Source organism: Prunus avium, chromosome 2 (genome assembly GCF_965620075.1).
Source record: "Prunus avium chromosome 2, drPruAviu1.hap1.1, whole genome shotgun sequence".
NCBI lineage: Eukaryota > Viridiplantae > Streptophyta > Magnoliopsida > Rosales > Rosaceae > Prunus > Prunus avium.
This window is the reverse complement of record NC_142285.1, coordinates 28,304,888-28,320,407: the sequence shown is the minus strand read 5'-3', so window position 1 is coordinate 28,320,407 and position 15,520 is coordinate 28,304,888. Positions and strand designations below refer to the sequence as shown.

The 15,520-nt window shown below is 37.3% G+C and overlaps 1 protein-coding gene across 2 annotated transcripts; it reads left to right on the top strand.

The window, feature by feature from the left end:
- The first annotated feature begins 5,408 nt into the window (after nucleotides 1–5,408).
- Nucleotides 5,409–7,733, top strand: LOC110756072 (uncharacterized). Of its 2 annotated transcripts, XM_088248167.1 has the most exons (3): nucleotides 5,409–6,072; nucleotides 6,611–7,105; nucleotides 7,223–7,733. In XM_088248167.1, exons 1-3 carry the CDS (start codon nucleotides 5,464–5,466, stop codon nucleotides 7,478–7,480), a joined length of 1,362 nt encoding a protein of 453 aa, XP_088104293.1. In that variant the 5' UTR covers nucleotides 5,409–5,463; the 3' UTR covers nucleotides 7,481–7,733. The 2 variants fall into 2 exon arrangements, with proteins under 2 accessions (XP_088104293.1, XP_021813148.2); XM_021957456.2 differs by having other exon boundaries at nucleotides 6,611–7,733.
- Nucleotides 7,734–15,520: the final 7,787 nt, after the last annotated feature.

The window sequence follows — 15,520 nt, the reverse complement described above, 5'->3', positions numbered from 1 at the left end:
TAAGCTCCTCACTCAACCTCCTCATTCTAGCCTCTCCAAGGAGAATCTGCCCACAATCTGCCCAGCCACGTTTTGGCCTCAAATATCCTCCAAATCCGGCCCAAAATAGCTTGTTTTAAAGATAAAAACATTTTGAACACTTCTCCAGAAGGTCACAAACCCATCTGAGGTCATCTTGGGCTCCAAAAATGCAATAAAGGCCCAAAACTTCACTATTCCAGCATTGCGCACTGCTCCTTTATTTTATTTCCAGAAAATAACCGTTTTGTAGAAAAATCTAAAATTTCGATATGATCAAGCTAAGTGACTCACGAACGTCCTCCAACTGGAATTACTCCAAAATTCATCCATTTGATTATTTTTTGCTCCAGAGGAAGTCGAAAGTCCTATATTGGAAATATAATTCAAAGTATCAAAATTCTTCCAAAATATTAACCAAAATATACTAAGAATGAGGTTAAATATATAATATAAAATATACCCATCATCATATGGGCACAACCGTAAATTTTTCGAAGTTGGATTTTAAAAATAGATAAGCTCTCTCTCTCTCCCCCTGTGTCAGCTTCTTTCTCTTTCTCTCTCTCTCTCTCTCTCTCTCTCTCTTCTCTGCACGATACTCAACTTCAGATGGTGATTTTGTCGCTGTCCGGCATCCGTTTCAGGCGAAATTGGTTGAAAAAATTTCGTATTGACATCCTCTATCTAACCCACCCATTTTCCCAGCTCAAAAACCCAAGGAAATTAAACTGGAACGATTAGAAGTTCGGGTGATTTTCGAAGTTTCCGACGCCATTTTCGGTGACTCCGGCCTCCATTTTCGTCGAGTGAGGTATGAAGCTTCATCTACCCTTCGTGATCTACTGTTTATGTAGGTATTGTAAATTAATTTTGAGGTTTGGCCTTGATTTCACTTAGCTTCGGTCACGTTTTGGCCTTGGTCCAAGAACAAAAAGTGTTCCCCCTTGTTAGTCTGAACGTATTGGTATAGGTATTGTAGAGTGTTTTGAGAATTTCTCGTCGCTAGATTTTTCTCAAGCCACCCACGCACTGCCAGCGCATGGGCCATGATGTGGTGGCCCATTGTGTTCTGATTTGATCCCCATGTCGTCCTGAGCGCGACGGTATGCTTGGATTCGAATTTGGCTATCGTATGACAGTCGAATGGATTTATGCCTATTAGGTGATATCGGCTCCAATTCCAAGTATGTTGTTCTCTGTACCTCTAAGATCATGTAGGAACTCACAGATTGAGAATCGAAGTCTCGGATACTCCGAATTAATGATTCTAGGGTTAGGTAAACTGGTGATTGTCCGATCGTATGATCGAGAGCGATCTGACCGTTTGATCGAGAACAAACTTTCAGGATGTGTTTAGTGGACATGGTTGGAGCTCTAGGAACTTTCAAATTTGAAATCGGAAGTCATGGGCCCCGCGGGCCCAATTGACCAAAATGGAAAGTTTGACCAAACCGTTGACCACGGGTCTTTTAAGACTATCCCGTTCGTTAGAAAGTACTAGAATAGCCTTTGTCTTTTCTCAAAAAAAGAAAAAAAAAATGAATGTTTAGTGAATTTCGAGAGGCGATGGGTTCCAGCCCAAAAGAATTGAACAAAACTATAGTTTGTTTATAGTGGTTTTTCGATTTTGGATATAATGCCATATATGATATTAGTTTCTTTCTCCTATTGGTATTTGTGTTTGAACAAATTTCATTTCAGTTCAGATTACTATGGGTTATATCTTTATTTTTATTTTTTATCGATGGCTGACATATTCTTTGCTGTTTTGATTGTGTTGGTTTTCTCTTACCATCCTATTACTAATTAGAAAAATGAAAATGTTTTGATTACTTTTTTTTTTTTAAAATGGCAGATTTACACTTGAGATGGCAGAATTAAAATGATGGGAGATTGTGTTGGTTTTCTCTTACCATCCCTCCCCATACTTACACCTATTTCTTATCTTTCTTTTTTTTCTGGTTTTTTGGTAAGTTAACTACATTCATGAATTTTTGGTCCTTAAAATTTGTTTTGTTGGATTCTATTATTCCTCTTGTTTTATTTGGCATTTAGTTTGGCAAGACATTTCTATCAAATGAAATTTCCCATTTGGACCAAGAATTTACAGACATGTATCATTTTCATTCATTCTTGCTTGTAATTTCTAGACCTTCATTCTCATTTTCTAATCTTCTGTTTTAATGCAGGTGTGGTTGTAATTATTTTAGTACCATTTACATCCTCTTTTGGACATGAAGGATCACATCCTCTCAAACGATCATCGAGCTCATCTTTTTGGATGTTTACTTTGTTTTGGACAGTCCAAGTATCAAATCTTCTCAAACTTCATAGGATTGACTTTGTGGGATTAGTTCAAGACAATATTAATGTACTACAATCATTTTGAGTAATAGAAATATAATTTAGAGTACTTTGCCTTTGTGTCTTCATTTTTGCTTATATATTAATTAATTTTTTAATAATTAAAATGATGGGATATATATACATATTAGATTTTTTTTTTTAAATAAAGAATTTCAACGAGTCTGAACTATGTCATGAAAAATATTTCAATGATGTCTCATCAACGTCGTTAAGTTCAATGACGCCTAATCCACGTCATGTAAAGTCCTAAAAGAAGGTGTCAAATAGAATGCCATATTCTTAACGACGCTCAATTAACGTCATCAAAACTTCATCCACGACATCAAGGACACGTCATGGAAAGAGTAGGACGACATGCGATCCTCGTCATTGAAACCCCATTCCATGACGCGGAACAGACATCGTGTTTTGAAAAAAGTTTCCATGACCCCCCCTTTCGACGACGCGGGTTACAACCGCTGATCTGCATCATTAAATGCCTTACATGACGCAAATCACTGGCGGACCCAATGAAAGCCAACTGTGGGCAGCTGCCCACACTTACCCAAAAAGCTTCAGCCATATAATCCCATTTAAATTCATTATTTTTAATTATTTTTAGGTCATTCTTAAGTAAAGCCCCCACATAGCCCATTCAATACATACACTTTAAGCCCAAAGCTTATATTAAAAAAGAAAAACCCTAAACCCTATGTTAAAAAAGAAGAATAGAGATCCCACCAAGTCACTCACTTTGTAATTTTGTGGAGAACTCAGCCACCAAACTCGTTATTTGACAAAAGTCTGCAATCCAACAAATCAAACTCGTCGAGGATGAATGATTGCGTAATCGAATGGGAGACCAATGGATGAATGATTGTGTAGGGGTCTTTTTCTTCCGGCGGCAGGTGGGCTTAGCTGATGAAATTGTCCCCTTTGTCTGAGTTCGAAAATTAAGCCCCAAAATGCTTCGAAAGGGCAGCAGGGCCTTAGGAAGTATTTTGGTTACCTTCACCAACCAAAACAACAGCAACTTACAGATAATTTCTTCATGCTTACAGATAAAATCTTGGGCTTGGCATGAGAGGCATGTGGCATGGAAGCAAAATCAACATGAGTTTAGCACTGAGGGAAAATTAAGTGTTTCTAGGGGAAAGATGGGGTATTAAGGTAGGAGAGGAAAGGGTTTTGCAGAGAGGTTTGGTTGAGATTGAGGGAAAGAGAGAAATGGGTGACTTGAGTATCACTTCCGGCAGCTCGTCGGTGACTCTAAGCAGCCTGCCAGAAGAGGAAAAAATGAGGGGAATAAGGGTAATAGACCAGCAAAGCACGAAAATTACTGAGCTTGCAGGTAGGAGAGGAAGCTTGCTCTCCCCAGTGTGTCTTGTGTTGGGTAGAGAGGGGTCCTATTTATAGCTACTGGGATTTGCTCTTCTCCAAGAAACCCTAATGGTTTCCTCCCAATCTAGCTAAGCTTTCCTCCTTCTTTCTTCTCCTCCCTCTTGACTTACCTTATGGTGGCAACAATTAGCTCTGCCCAATCCCACAAAATCAGAGACTTTTGGGGGCTCAAGGCTCCCTCCCTTGGCTGCTTCAGAGGAGAGCCTCTATTTTCACCCATCTTCTTTATCTTCTTTCTTCCTTTTTCCATGGCCAAATTTGATGAAGGAAAGAAACTGGGTTTGTATGCTGGTTCAAGGGATGGCATCCCTCCTTGCGTGCTAATATCCCTTGGTTCCTTGAAGGATTTTTGCTTGAAACTTGCTCCCCCATGTGCTGGAACCTCCAGCAGCTTTATTCAATAAACCTTCAGACCTCCCTCTTCGTGGCTTTTGTTCTCCCAGCCAGCTGGGGTAATTGTATGGGCCAAGATGGCTCATTAAGTAAGTGGGCTTTTTTGGTTGAGTCAATAGGCTACTTTTTGATTGGGCTATTTTTGATTGGGCTATTTTCATTAAACATTTGGGCTTTTGGTAAGGTTCATAGGCTATTTTGACTGGGCTATTTCTTCCTCTTGTGCTCACCCACATGTTTGGGCCTAAGAAATGGGCTTGAGTCCCGAGGCTCCCAAGCGACTCGGGGCTTCCATTTCTCGGCCCATCAATGGGCCTCATGTTGATTTATTACCATCCATACCACAACCCACTCAAGCAAGCCCCGGGCATTTGAGTGGCTTGGGCCCACTTAAGCTTGTAGCGTGACGTGTTGCTTATTTGCTTGGCGTGGCATGTGTGCAAGCGCGTATGACGAACTTTCGCGTGCCCTAATCGGGCTTCTCCTCGGTAAGGTATTGCATTGTGCCGAGAATTTATTTGGGCCGAACCGTGGATTTTTTGGGCCTCAACAGATTGCTTGGTAGTATATCTTGAAAAAGACATATTAAATAGTATTGATAATGAGCTTATTATGCAACGTTTTCAGAATATGAAAAGTCGTCGAGGACAATTGTAAATTTATTTATTAGACAATGCTATTAATATTCAAAGTTCGAAATATTTTTTTGTTTGATTATATATTAGTTGAATTTTTTTAAGCCCCCAGATAAACGAAAGTCTGGATCCGCCACTGACGCAAATCAGACGTCATAGAAGGGTTTTTGTGTTGTAGTTTAAGTACATCAACGGCAAAAGTGGGAGAATTAACATTCAACACAAATTAATGAGGCAGATGAAGGTTCTATAATTATCATATCTATTTATCTCTTTCTTGCCCATGCATCTATATTGATCACAAAAATAAATCAAACTTTTCACGATCACCAAAATTTAAATAATAATATTCCCACTTGTTTTCTTTCGGTTATCGATATTCCAAACTGTTACATTCATCTTTTCGCCTTGACGTTTCATTTGATATTACTTGTCTGGAGATACTTGTGTAGTTGTGTGGCTGCTGCTGTATCTCCAGCCTTCTTGATATTGGAAAAAGATAATATGTCCGAAAGTCCCAGCTCCCAGGGCCCATCAATCAAGAAGACTTGGAAGACTTCAGAATTGAAGCGCATTGATCACGACTGTATAAGTGCAATTTCAATTTAGGTGAGAGAGAGAGAGAGAGAGAGAGAGAGAGAGAGAGAGAGAGAGAGAGAGAGAGAGAATGGAGATGGTGATCATTAGACATGGTGAAGATGAAGTGTATAAGGCAGCATGGTCTGGGTGTGTAGAATCCTTAAACGCATTGATAGAAAAAGACCCACATATTCTTAGAAACCTTGCACCAGTACTGCTGACCACCAAAACTCTTACACCCTTACATATATCGGCTTCGTTAGGCCACCTTGAAATTACCAAAACCCTTCTCACTCATATTCCAGAACTTGCAGAAGCGTTGAACTCCTTTAGAAGCACACCTTTGCACTTGGCTTCTGCTGAGGGGCACAAGGAGATCGTCCAGGCTTTGCTCCTTGTATATCATGGCGCGTGCTCGTGTCGTGATGAGGAGGGAAGAATCCCTCTTCACTATGCTGCCATGAGAGGACATGTTGAGGTCCTCAAGAAGTTGACACATGCAAATCATGATTCCATTTACCTTAGGGTTGATAATGGATTAACTGTTTTGCACTTGTGTGTTAAATATAACCAGTTAGAGTGCTTGAAATTTCTGGTTCAACTGGTGAGAGACGATGGTGAGTTCCTCAACTCAAAAGATGGCTCTGATGCTGGTATGACCATCCTGCAGTCAGCTTTGATGCGGGGGCAAATTCAGGTATGAATATATATCTGTATGTGTATACATAGTTGTCTATGTGTGTTTTTTCTCACTTACGATTACAGTTTTCCTTTTATGACATGTTTACTTACAGAAAATGAGTTGAGATAGTCTTTGGTGATAAAGTTTTATGATTTTTCTTTCTTTTCAACTTCATTATGGTTTTCTGGAAAGTTTTATTTTTAGATTATAAATTTTTTACATCCTGATGATGTTAATTTCACTCTTGAAATCTTAAGTAGTTATCTACCTTGTGACAAAAGAAAACAGAAACCTTAAACCCAGAAATTAAGAAGAGAACAGAGGTCTTGAGCAGAAGATAACCTTAATGGTTATCTAAAATGTTGAAAAATTAATCATATAATTTAAAAATTAATTTTTGGTAAGTATAAAAGTTTTAAATAAGAAAAACATGTTTTAACGTATACAAGATTCAAATTAATCTTTCATATATTTATACTATCAATAAAAAAAAAATTGGTAAAAGAGCATAATTTTCACCAAATTAACACAGAAACTGTACATGCTTGTGCAGACCATACGTTACCTGCTCTCCTTCGCTGTTATAAGAGCAGAAGCGACTGCTGTTAATGGGATGCCTTCGATCATGTCAGATGTCTTAGAGCACAGTAGTATTGCAAGAGAGGACTCAGGAATATTCAGAAGATCAGAAATTAATAATGAACCATCACCAAATCCAAGTGCAAAGAAGAAAAAAGGAGCAAAGCGGTGGAAGAAGAAATTGATTAAATGCTTTAAATATCCCAAAAAATGGTTGGAAGAGACGCGTGGCATTCTGATGGTTGTGGCAACCGTGATCTCAACCATGACTTTCCAAGCTGTAATTAGCCCACCAGGTGGTGTTTGGCAAGAAAATAACACAAACTCTTCCCTTCCACTATTTAGCGGCGCCAGCAAATTTTGCAGCGAAGAAAAAGTATGTATAGCTGGAACTGCAGTGCTAGGCTACGCCTATCCAGATGCCTTCGGCCTCTTCGTAAAGTTCAACACCATCTCGTTCCTTGCTTCGGTGAGCGTCACCCTTTTGCTAGTTAGTGGATATGCTTTTAATAATCGGATATGTATGTGGCTCTTGTCAATGGCCATGTGCGTCACCCTCACATTCATGGCGCTTACCTACCTACAGGTTCTGTATTTGGTGGTCCCAAGAGTCTTTCGCGATTCAGTTATAACAATAAGCCAATCATGCTTTTATCTTTGGATTGGGTTGCTGGTGATGTTCAGTAGTGTGATGAACACTATTCGCTTTCTCATCTGGATGGTGAAGAAGTTGCGGACCGCCTACTCTAGGTCAAAATCACGTCTCCAGAAAATCATCCGTAGTCGTTCCTTTTCACGTAATGCTTCAAAAGATTCCGAGGAGAATGCGGCTGCAGGTGTTTAAGAGGACCAATTAATCAGTATTTGTATTATCGCACCTATTAGCTTGTGTGATTTCATGTGTTGGAGGACTGTCTAAGAGGAATAGACTGTTGTTTTAGATAATCCACCTACTAATGTTTGTATATGTAGTGTGAAATTTACGTGGTTATAAAATATGTGCAATTTTAAGACCCAGTTTGTTATATAATTGAACACTACTTACATAAATAAAGTTCTTGTGCTGCCAACTAGAGGATGAATCAGGTGTAGGTCTGAGCAAGGAAGGACTTCATGCAACTGAATTCACACTCATTTCATCTCTCATTTGGAAAAATGTTATTAAAAAAAACTTGTTCTAACCGTTGGGGGGTCATAACATTTGGAACATTTTCAAACATAGCCGTTGGGCTTTTTTTTTTTTTTTTTCTTTATAAAAAAACCTAAAATATGTTTATAAATATTTTCAAATTTCTTCAACAAAAAAAAATTCACACTCATTTCATCTCTCATTTCTTACAAATTTGGCCACTTTCTCTACTTATTCACAACTTTCCACACTACTCATTTATCTAAAGAACCTAAATAGTAGTTTAATTAATTTAAACAATATATAGTAGCAGTGGCGGAGCCAGGAATTTAAGTAAGAGGGGGCACCCTTAAAAATTCAAACACTTTCTTTTATAACAAATCAACCTAGTTTTTAAAAATACCTAATTTTATCACTTTTCTCTAAAAAAAAAATTCTTTACTTTTTGTGTGAACAATCTATCACTCTTTTATGATAACAAAATACATTCAACACAAACTAATGAGGCAGATGAAGGTTCTATAATTATCATATCTATTTGTCTCTTTCTTGCCCATGCATCTATATTGATCACAAAAATAAATCAAACTTTTCACGATCACCAAAATTTAAATAATAATATTCCCACTTGTTTTCTTTTGGTTATCGATATTCCAAACTGTTACATTCATCTTTTCGCCTTGACGTTTCATTTGATATTACTTGTCTGGAGATACTTGTGAAGTTGTGTTGCTGCTTTTGTATCTCCAGCCTTCTTGATATTGGAAAAAGATAATATGTCCGAAAGTCCCAGCTCCCAGGGCCCATCAATCAAGAAGACTTGGAAGACTTCGATCAGAATTGAAGCGCATTGATCACGACTGTATAAGTGCAATTTCAATTTAGGTGAGCAAATGAGAGAGAGAGAGAGAGAGAGAGAGAGAGAGAGAATGGAGATCATTAGACTTGGTGAAGATGAAGTGTATGAGGCAGCATGTTCTGGGTGTGTAGAATCCTTAAACGCATTGATCGAAAAAGACCCACATATTCTTATAAAGCTTGCACAAACCACCGGAACTGAAACACCCTTACATATATCGGCTTTGCTTGGCCACCTTGAGTTTACCAAAACCCTTCTCACTCATATTCCAAAACTTGCAAAAGCGTTGAACTCCTTTAGACGCACACCTTTGCACTTGGCTTCTGCTGGGGGGCACAAGGAGATCGTCCAGGCTTTGCTCTTTGCATATCCTGAGGCGTGCTTGTGTCGTGATGAGAAGGGAAGAATCCCTCTTCACTATGCTGCCATGAGAGGAGAAGTTGAGGTCCTCAAGGAGTCGACACATGCAAATCTTGATTCCATTTACCTTACGGTTGATAATGGATTAAAAGAAACTGTTTTGCACTTGTGTGTTAAATATAACCATTTAGAGTGCTTGAAATTTCTGGTTCAACTGGTGAGAGACGAAGGTGAGTTCCTCAACTCAATAGCTGGCTCTGATGCTGGTATGACCATCCTGCAGTTAGCTTTGATGCTAGGGCAAATTCAGGTATGAATATATATATATATATATATATATATATATATATATATATATATATATATCTCTATGTGTGTATATAGTTGTCTTATGTGTTTATTTTTTTTCAATTTATTACGATTACAGTTTTCCTTTCATGACATGTTTACTTACAGAAAATGAGTTAAGATAGGTATTGAAATTATTTTTATTCCACACTTGCCCTGCACTTGCTACCATATGAGTATTGGAATTATTATGATTCCTAAATTCTCATGCATTTACTAACACCTACGAAATCAAGTTTTCAATATTTTTTTTCTTTTAATCGAGTAAGAAATTAAGTTTTTTTTTCCTTTAATATTGAAAATGGAGTGTAAGTTGGAAAATTAAGTATAAAGAAAAAGAAATTAATGTAGGGTAAGGATATAATAGGAAAGAGAAAGAACAAAATTGATTAAAAAGTATTAGAGAGCAAAAAAAAAGTGTAAGTAAAGAAAAAAGGAGTGGGAAAATCAGCTCCCTTTATTTTAGTCTCCAATAAAAGGGTCCCTGTTGAGCGTTTTCTAGTAGTGTGTCATTTAAAGCAAAACTAAGCTCGGTATATACATTCTGGCCCTTGAGTATTCACAGTTCCACACCACACACACAGATAATGAATCAGGGAAGAGCGTGATCACCTAACGTTAGATTAGATCTAATGGTGAATATTGATCCAAATATAGTAATACCGAAAATAAGTAAATCTGATCGCACCCACCTATACAATCAATAAATTTTTCATATGTTTAACGTATACAAGATTCAAATTAATCTTTCATACATTCAGACAATCAATAAATTGTTTTGGTATATTACGTATTCAATAATTGAATTAATATCAAACTCCGATTCATTGAACTATAATCATTCAGCTAAATTCAAAAGAAAAAAAAAATATAATTAACTTATTCTCTAATCCGAATGTATGCACGTTATACTATATATATGACTTTGTTCTAGACGGGTAGTACAATTGCTGGGTTTAGTTTTTCCTTTTCTCTTCCTTTTTTCTAGATTCTAATGTGTTATGAGATAAATAATATCGAGAAAGGGTAGGTGTGGGTGGTGACTGTAGAGAAGGGAATGGTGGGGATGAAGAAACCATGGCTAACCTGCCATGGCACAGGGTGAAGCAAGACGATGAAGAAATAAAGGGTGTCTTTTTTTCTTTTTCAACTTTGGAATAAAATGTTAACAAAAAAAATCTTTTGAATAAAATGACTTAATAAATTAAAGGAGGAGAGAGATAGTTCACACAATTAAATGTATTTAAAGGAGGTGTGGTTTTGCTTCTGTGATTTGTAGACATCTACTACCAATGCTTGGTCTATGCATGCTTTTCTTTAGGACAAGCATATTTCCTAACAATAAGTCTAAGTCCTCCTCCTCCTCCTCCTCCTCCTTGCTTAGGAAGCCAGGCCAGAATATGAGACTTCACAAATACAAAGTGACAATTTTGACCACTTGATCATCTTCCTATGCTATGTTGCACGGACACTCCAAAATGCTGGAGTGTCGGAGTGTCGGATACGCCGACACGCCGACACGGCTCCGACACGCCCCCGACACGCCTTGGACACGGTCAACGGTTGGGACATGGCTCCGACACGGTCAAGACACGGCAGGGACCAGTTTGAAATTTTTAAAATAAAAGTTGGGGTCTAAACGTGATTTTTGAAACTTTGGTGGACTAATTTGAAATAATTTTTTAAAAAGGAGCTAAAAGTGGAAATAATTTTTAAACCTAAATCTCACCTTTTCTGCTGTCAAACCATTTCCTTCGTCACCGCTCTTCTCCTCCCCTGTCTCTTTGCAATTTTTTTTTCTCTATTTTCAAATGCATTTATTTATGTTCTCTATTTTCTTTTCTTATCTCCCTCCACTCCACAGCAGTAGAAGAGTTGGACTTGGTGGTGAGGTGACAATTCTTTCTTTTGTTTTTTTTTAAGAGAAACACAACAAATAATAAAAAGAAATCGTGGCCAAACTCGGGTTAGGCTTTACAACTTTTTTTATTTTGTTTCTCTATTTTGATGTGTTTTTCATGTGGGTATCTTTGTATGATTGTATATGTATTTGTTTTTTTATTTTTAATAAATGTCTTGTTACTTAGTTGTTGAGTACATTTGAATTTGGTTTATTAATTGGGTATTAGACATAATGAATGTGAACCGTGCTGAATTTTTCTTATAGGGAAAGATGAATGTGAATCACTTGATGAACGGGAATTAGAGGGCGTGTTGTTTTCTAATAACAACAACAATGAAGATATAGATACTTGAAGAAGATTGAGAGTTAGATTATTTATGTTTTATTTTTGTGGTGTATTAATTATTATGTATGAATGATGAACATGAGTTATTTGTTTTGTTTTATGGAATTATGTGACATTGAAGTATTGAGAATAAATTATTATTTTGATTGCCGTGTCCTAGCCGTACCCGTGTCCTAATTTTTTGAGATTTTCCGTGTCACCGTGTCGCCGTGTCGTGTTCCCGTGTCCCTGTACCCGTGTCCCTGCAACATAGTTCCTATGAACGAGAAGCCAACTGTCAATTTCCTCACCTATTCAATACACATCACTCTCACTTTGTCTATTTCCTCACCGACGCTCTCTTTTTTCGTTTGGTGATTCAATTAGACCGCCAATAATAATTGACTTTGATAATCTGATTGGTTGTTTGCTTAATCAAAGGGTTTTGGTTATTCAATTAGACCGCCAATAATAATTGGTGACGAGGCTGATAGCTGCTGAACCTTGAGAAATTATAGAATGATACGGTACTAACATGTCAGCGTATAGTACTCCCACTCAAATATGGCCATGTGTCCATTTTATAAAAGAAATTAATTATTATTTTACAGCTAGACTTTTTACTTTATTAATTGTTAACTTTTGAAATAAAATTAGAAAAAAGAAAACTTAAACGAAGAAAAACCATGGCAGCTGCCCTTCTCTCATCCTCGTCCTCTTCCTCCCCTCTCTCTTTCTATTCACCACTACCATCGCCGCCCCTCATGAAGACCATCAACATCCAAACCCAACATCATCATCTTCCTTAATTCCCCTACATATTTTTTTTCTTCTAAATTCTCTTATGACACTCTACACAATGTTAATTCCACCACCAGCTTTAACCCACTGCCACCTTGGAATATTTTCAGACCCAGATCTAGATCCTCAAGAACGAACCAATTTTTAATTATCAAGACTACTCCATTTCATCATCATCAATACCAGTTTAATCCTCCTTCCTCTAAAACCCCGTCTACAATTAGTATAAGGGGTGAAGATAATGGAAGGAGAGGGGTGGCCATAATAACAGGTAGTTGGGATTAGGGTTCTTGGGTTAGGAGATAGTTTGGCTTTTAGGAAATTCTTGTTTTTATTTTTATTTTCAAATTTTATTTCAAAAGTTAAGAATTAAACTAAAAAGTCCAGCTGTGAAACGATAACTAAATTTCTTTTCTAAAATAGACATGTGGCTATATTTGAATGGGAGTACTATACGCTGACATGGTACTACCGTATCATTCTATAATTTCTTGACCTTGAGAACATGCGGATCATGCAGTTATTACCAGGACTTCCTGGAGTTTTGGCCCGTGGGGTTACTAAATCTCTGAATAAGTGTGACCATAGGATCTAATTCGAATATTGCTTACTGTATATTTCTGAAAATAAAATAATAAATATCTGACGGAGTAATCTTGTTGCCTATGCCTGTTCTTGAGACCAAGGATTCTTCCTGAGCTTTTTGCTGAGAGCTAATTACGCCGTGTGCCCACAGGGACCTCGCAATGCTCCGGCGTGTGGGCCCCTGGCTTTTATTAATAGCGACCCACATAGGTCTAAAGCCCAACACCAAAGGCGTAAACAAAAATAGATAACAGATATTCCTCCTAGATATTATATTTGCTGATTTAATATGAGCTTAATTTAATGCTGAATGACTTTCAGGCCCGGTTTGGTTCACGGAATGGATTTGATGGGAAATCATTTCTCATGTCATTTCCCAAGAGGGATGGAAAATGATGATTCCTTTCCCATATTTGGTAATGCCGGGAAAGTAACCCGGAAATATAACTTTATTTCATTTCCCATGTTTGTTTTGAGTAGGAATGGAAAACAAATTTTGTTTAATTTCCCAATTGTACCCCTATTAAAGAAATATGAATAAAAAAGAATAAAAAAGTGCATTGACGCGCATTGATCACGACTATATAAGTGCACTCTTAATTTCAATTTTTTGGTTACAAAATGGTGGCAAAGTGTGCAACCACTCCGAGCCGGGGAGGGGTTAAGGTTAAAACTCTCCCCATGGGGTTCTTTACACATGCGGAGCATCGAACACAGGACCTCACTGAGGAGCCTACTGGTTACACCTCACTTAGGTGTTGTCTGCAAGAAGTCTATAAGGGCATGAAAGTTTAATGATGTTGATTTCTTGAAATTAAGAGGAATAGGGCAGACTATTCTTAGTCAACATTTACCTATGTAGGGGTAAATGTGGTTTGCATTTATGAGAATGAGATGGCTAAATTCTCTAAAGTTCTTATGAATCCAGGATTTGTTTAAGACCAAAATAAACACAAACATATGAATAAGTGGTATGTTAGAGCGACTCCAGCGATAAGCTGGGCCAGGGGCTGGGGGGGGGGGGGAGAGAAAGAAGAAAAATGAAGTTCTAGCGGTCAGCCCAAGCCCGGGCAGGGAGTGAGTCCCAGCAAGTCAGGCTGGCCCGAAGGCCAGTTCAGCCCAAGGTCCAAAACGAGGGACAAATTTTTTTTTTTTTTAAATCGAAAAAGATCGAAAACAAAAACAAAAAAATTCAGATTTTTTTAAAATAAATACTTAGTCATATTTTTCACTTCCCACACCAAAAATCTTTTTAAAAAATTTTGTCCAAATTAATTATTGAGGTAAAAAAAAAATTTCAGAAATGAATCTAAGATATATTTGACTGAAAATCAGAAATGAAATGTCGTAAACACATCGTTCTAATGACAAAAGGCTAAGGCCCCGTTTGGTTGCTAGGATTGAATTGGAATGAATAATAATCTAAATTTAAGACATAAATTGACTGAAGAAATTTGGTCCCATCATGAGTAATCTTGAGGCTTCTCATCGATCAACCACAAATTAACTAATTAATTCATTAATTAGTCATTAGTAATCGTGACGAATCATGATCATCCAAGAGTACTATCCTAATCACCTATCATGATGAAGCTTTTTAATTCCTTCACAAAAATTCAACCCCAAAAGCTTTACTCATATAGGAGGTAGCTCTCCTATTTCACCTCCTATCATTGAAAAATTTACCGCCCTACAACTAGTTAATTTCCTGTAGGGTGTAGGTGGCGTTATAATTAGATTTTTAATCCCCCTTTTAAGTGTTGAGAGAAAAGGTTGACTTCATTTCAAGGTCGACAATGCATGAAGAAGAAAAATCAGGGGAATATCCTTCATGTTTGTCAATATGTACATGTAAGCATTCTCTTTTTCATAGTAATGTTATTGATGAGATCGATAACAAATTGCAATCATTAAAATCTCTTTTCCTTTCTGAAGATTCATGAAATGATAAGGGAAAATTTCAATATCGTGGGTGATAAATGCCAAATAAAATAAAATAAATGCAAATTCAAGATTAAATTGACATCCCTTTTGATCAGATATATTCTGTGAGGTAAGGAGCTAGCGGGAGAGAGCGAGCCACACCAAAAATCTTTTTAAAAAATGTTGTCCAAATTAATTATTGAGGTAAAAAAATTTGTGAAAAAGACAAAAAAATGAATAGTAATTGCCCTTAGCCATGGCAACGGGTGGAAACACAAAATACTATTTGCAAGGGCAACCACTATTCACGTGAATAGTGCCTGCCCTAGCTCCCCCCTTGCCATGGCTAAGGGCAAATGGGTGGAGTTGCTCTTAAGATGTAAAATATGTGATATTTGTTGTCTCAGTGTACTACAATAGGGCAACAGTTCAAGATTTTATATTCACTGCATCACCTAGTAAATCCAATAAGTATTCACTAAGGTAGATCCAAGTACAAAACACACCTCTCCTGATGTATGTTATATCTAAGTTTTCTCTCAAATATGCACGTTATAATTTTCCAATACAAATGTGGGGTATTGTTAGTGTTTGTATAGGAAAATACATTTTCACTTAGTCCCACATTGGAAGGGAGTTGTTTCCTTTCAT

Coding starts and splice junctions, on each gene's coding strand:
- LOC110756072 (XM_021957456.2), top strand. CDS start 5,464: ATGGAGATGGTGATCATTAGACATGGTGAAGATGAAGTGTATAAGGCA. Junction 6,073..6,610: donor TGATGCGGGGGCAAATTCAG/GTATGAATATAT, acceptor ATGCTTGTGCAG/ACCATACGTTACCTGCTCTC.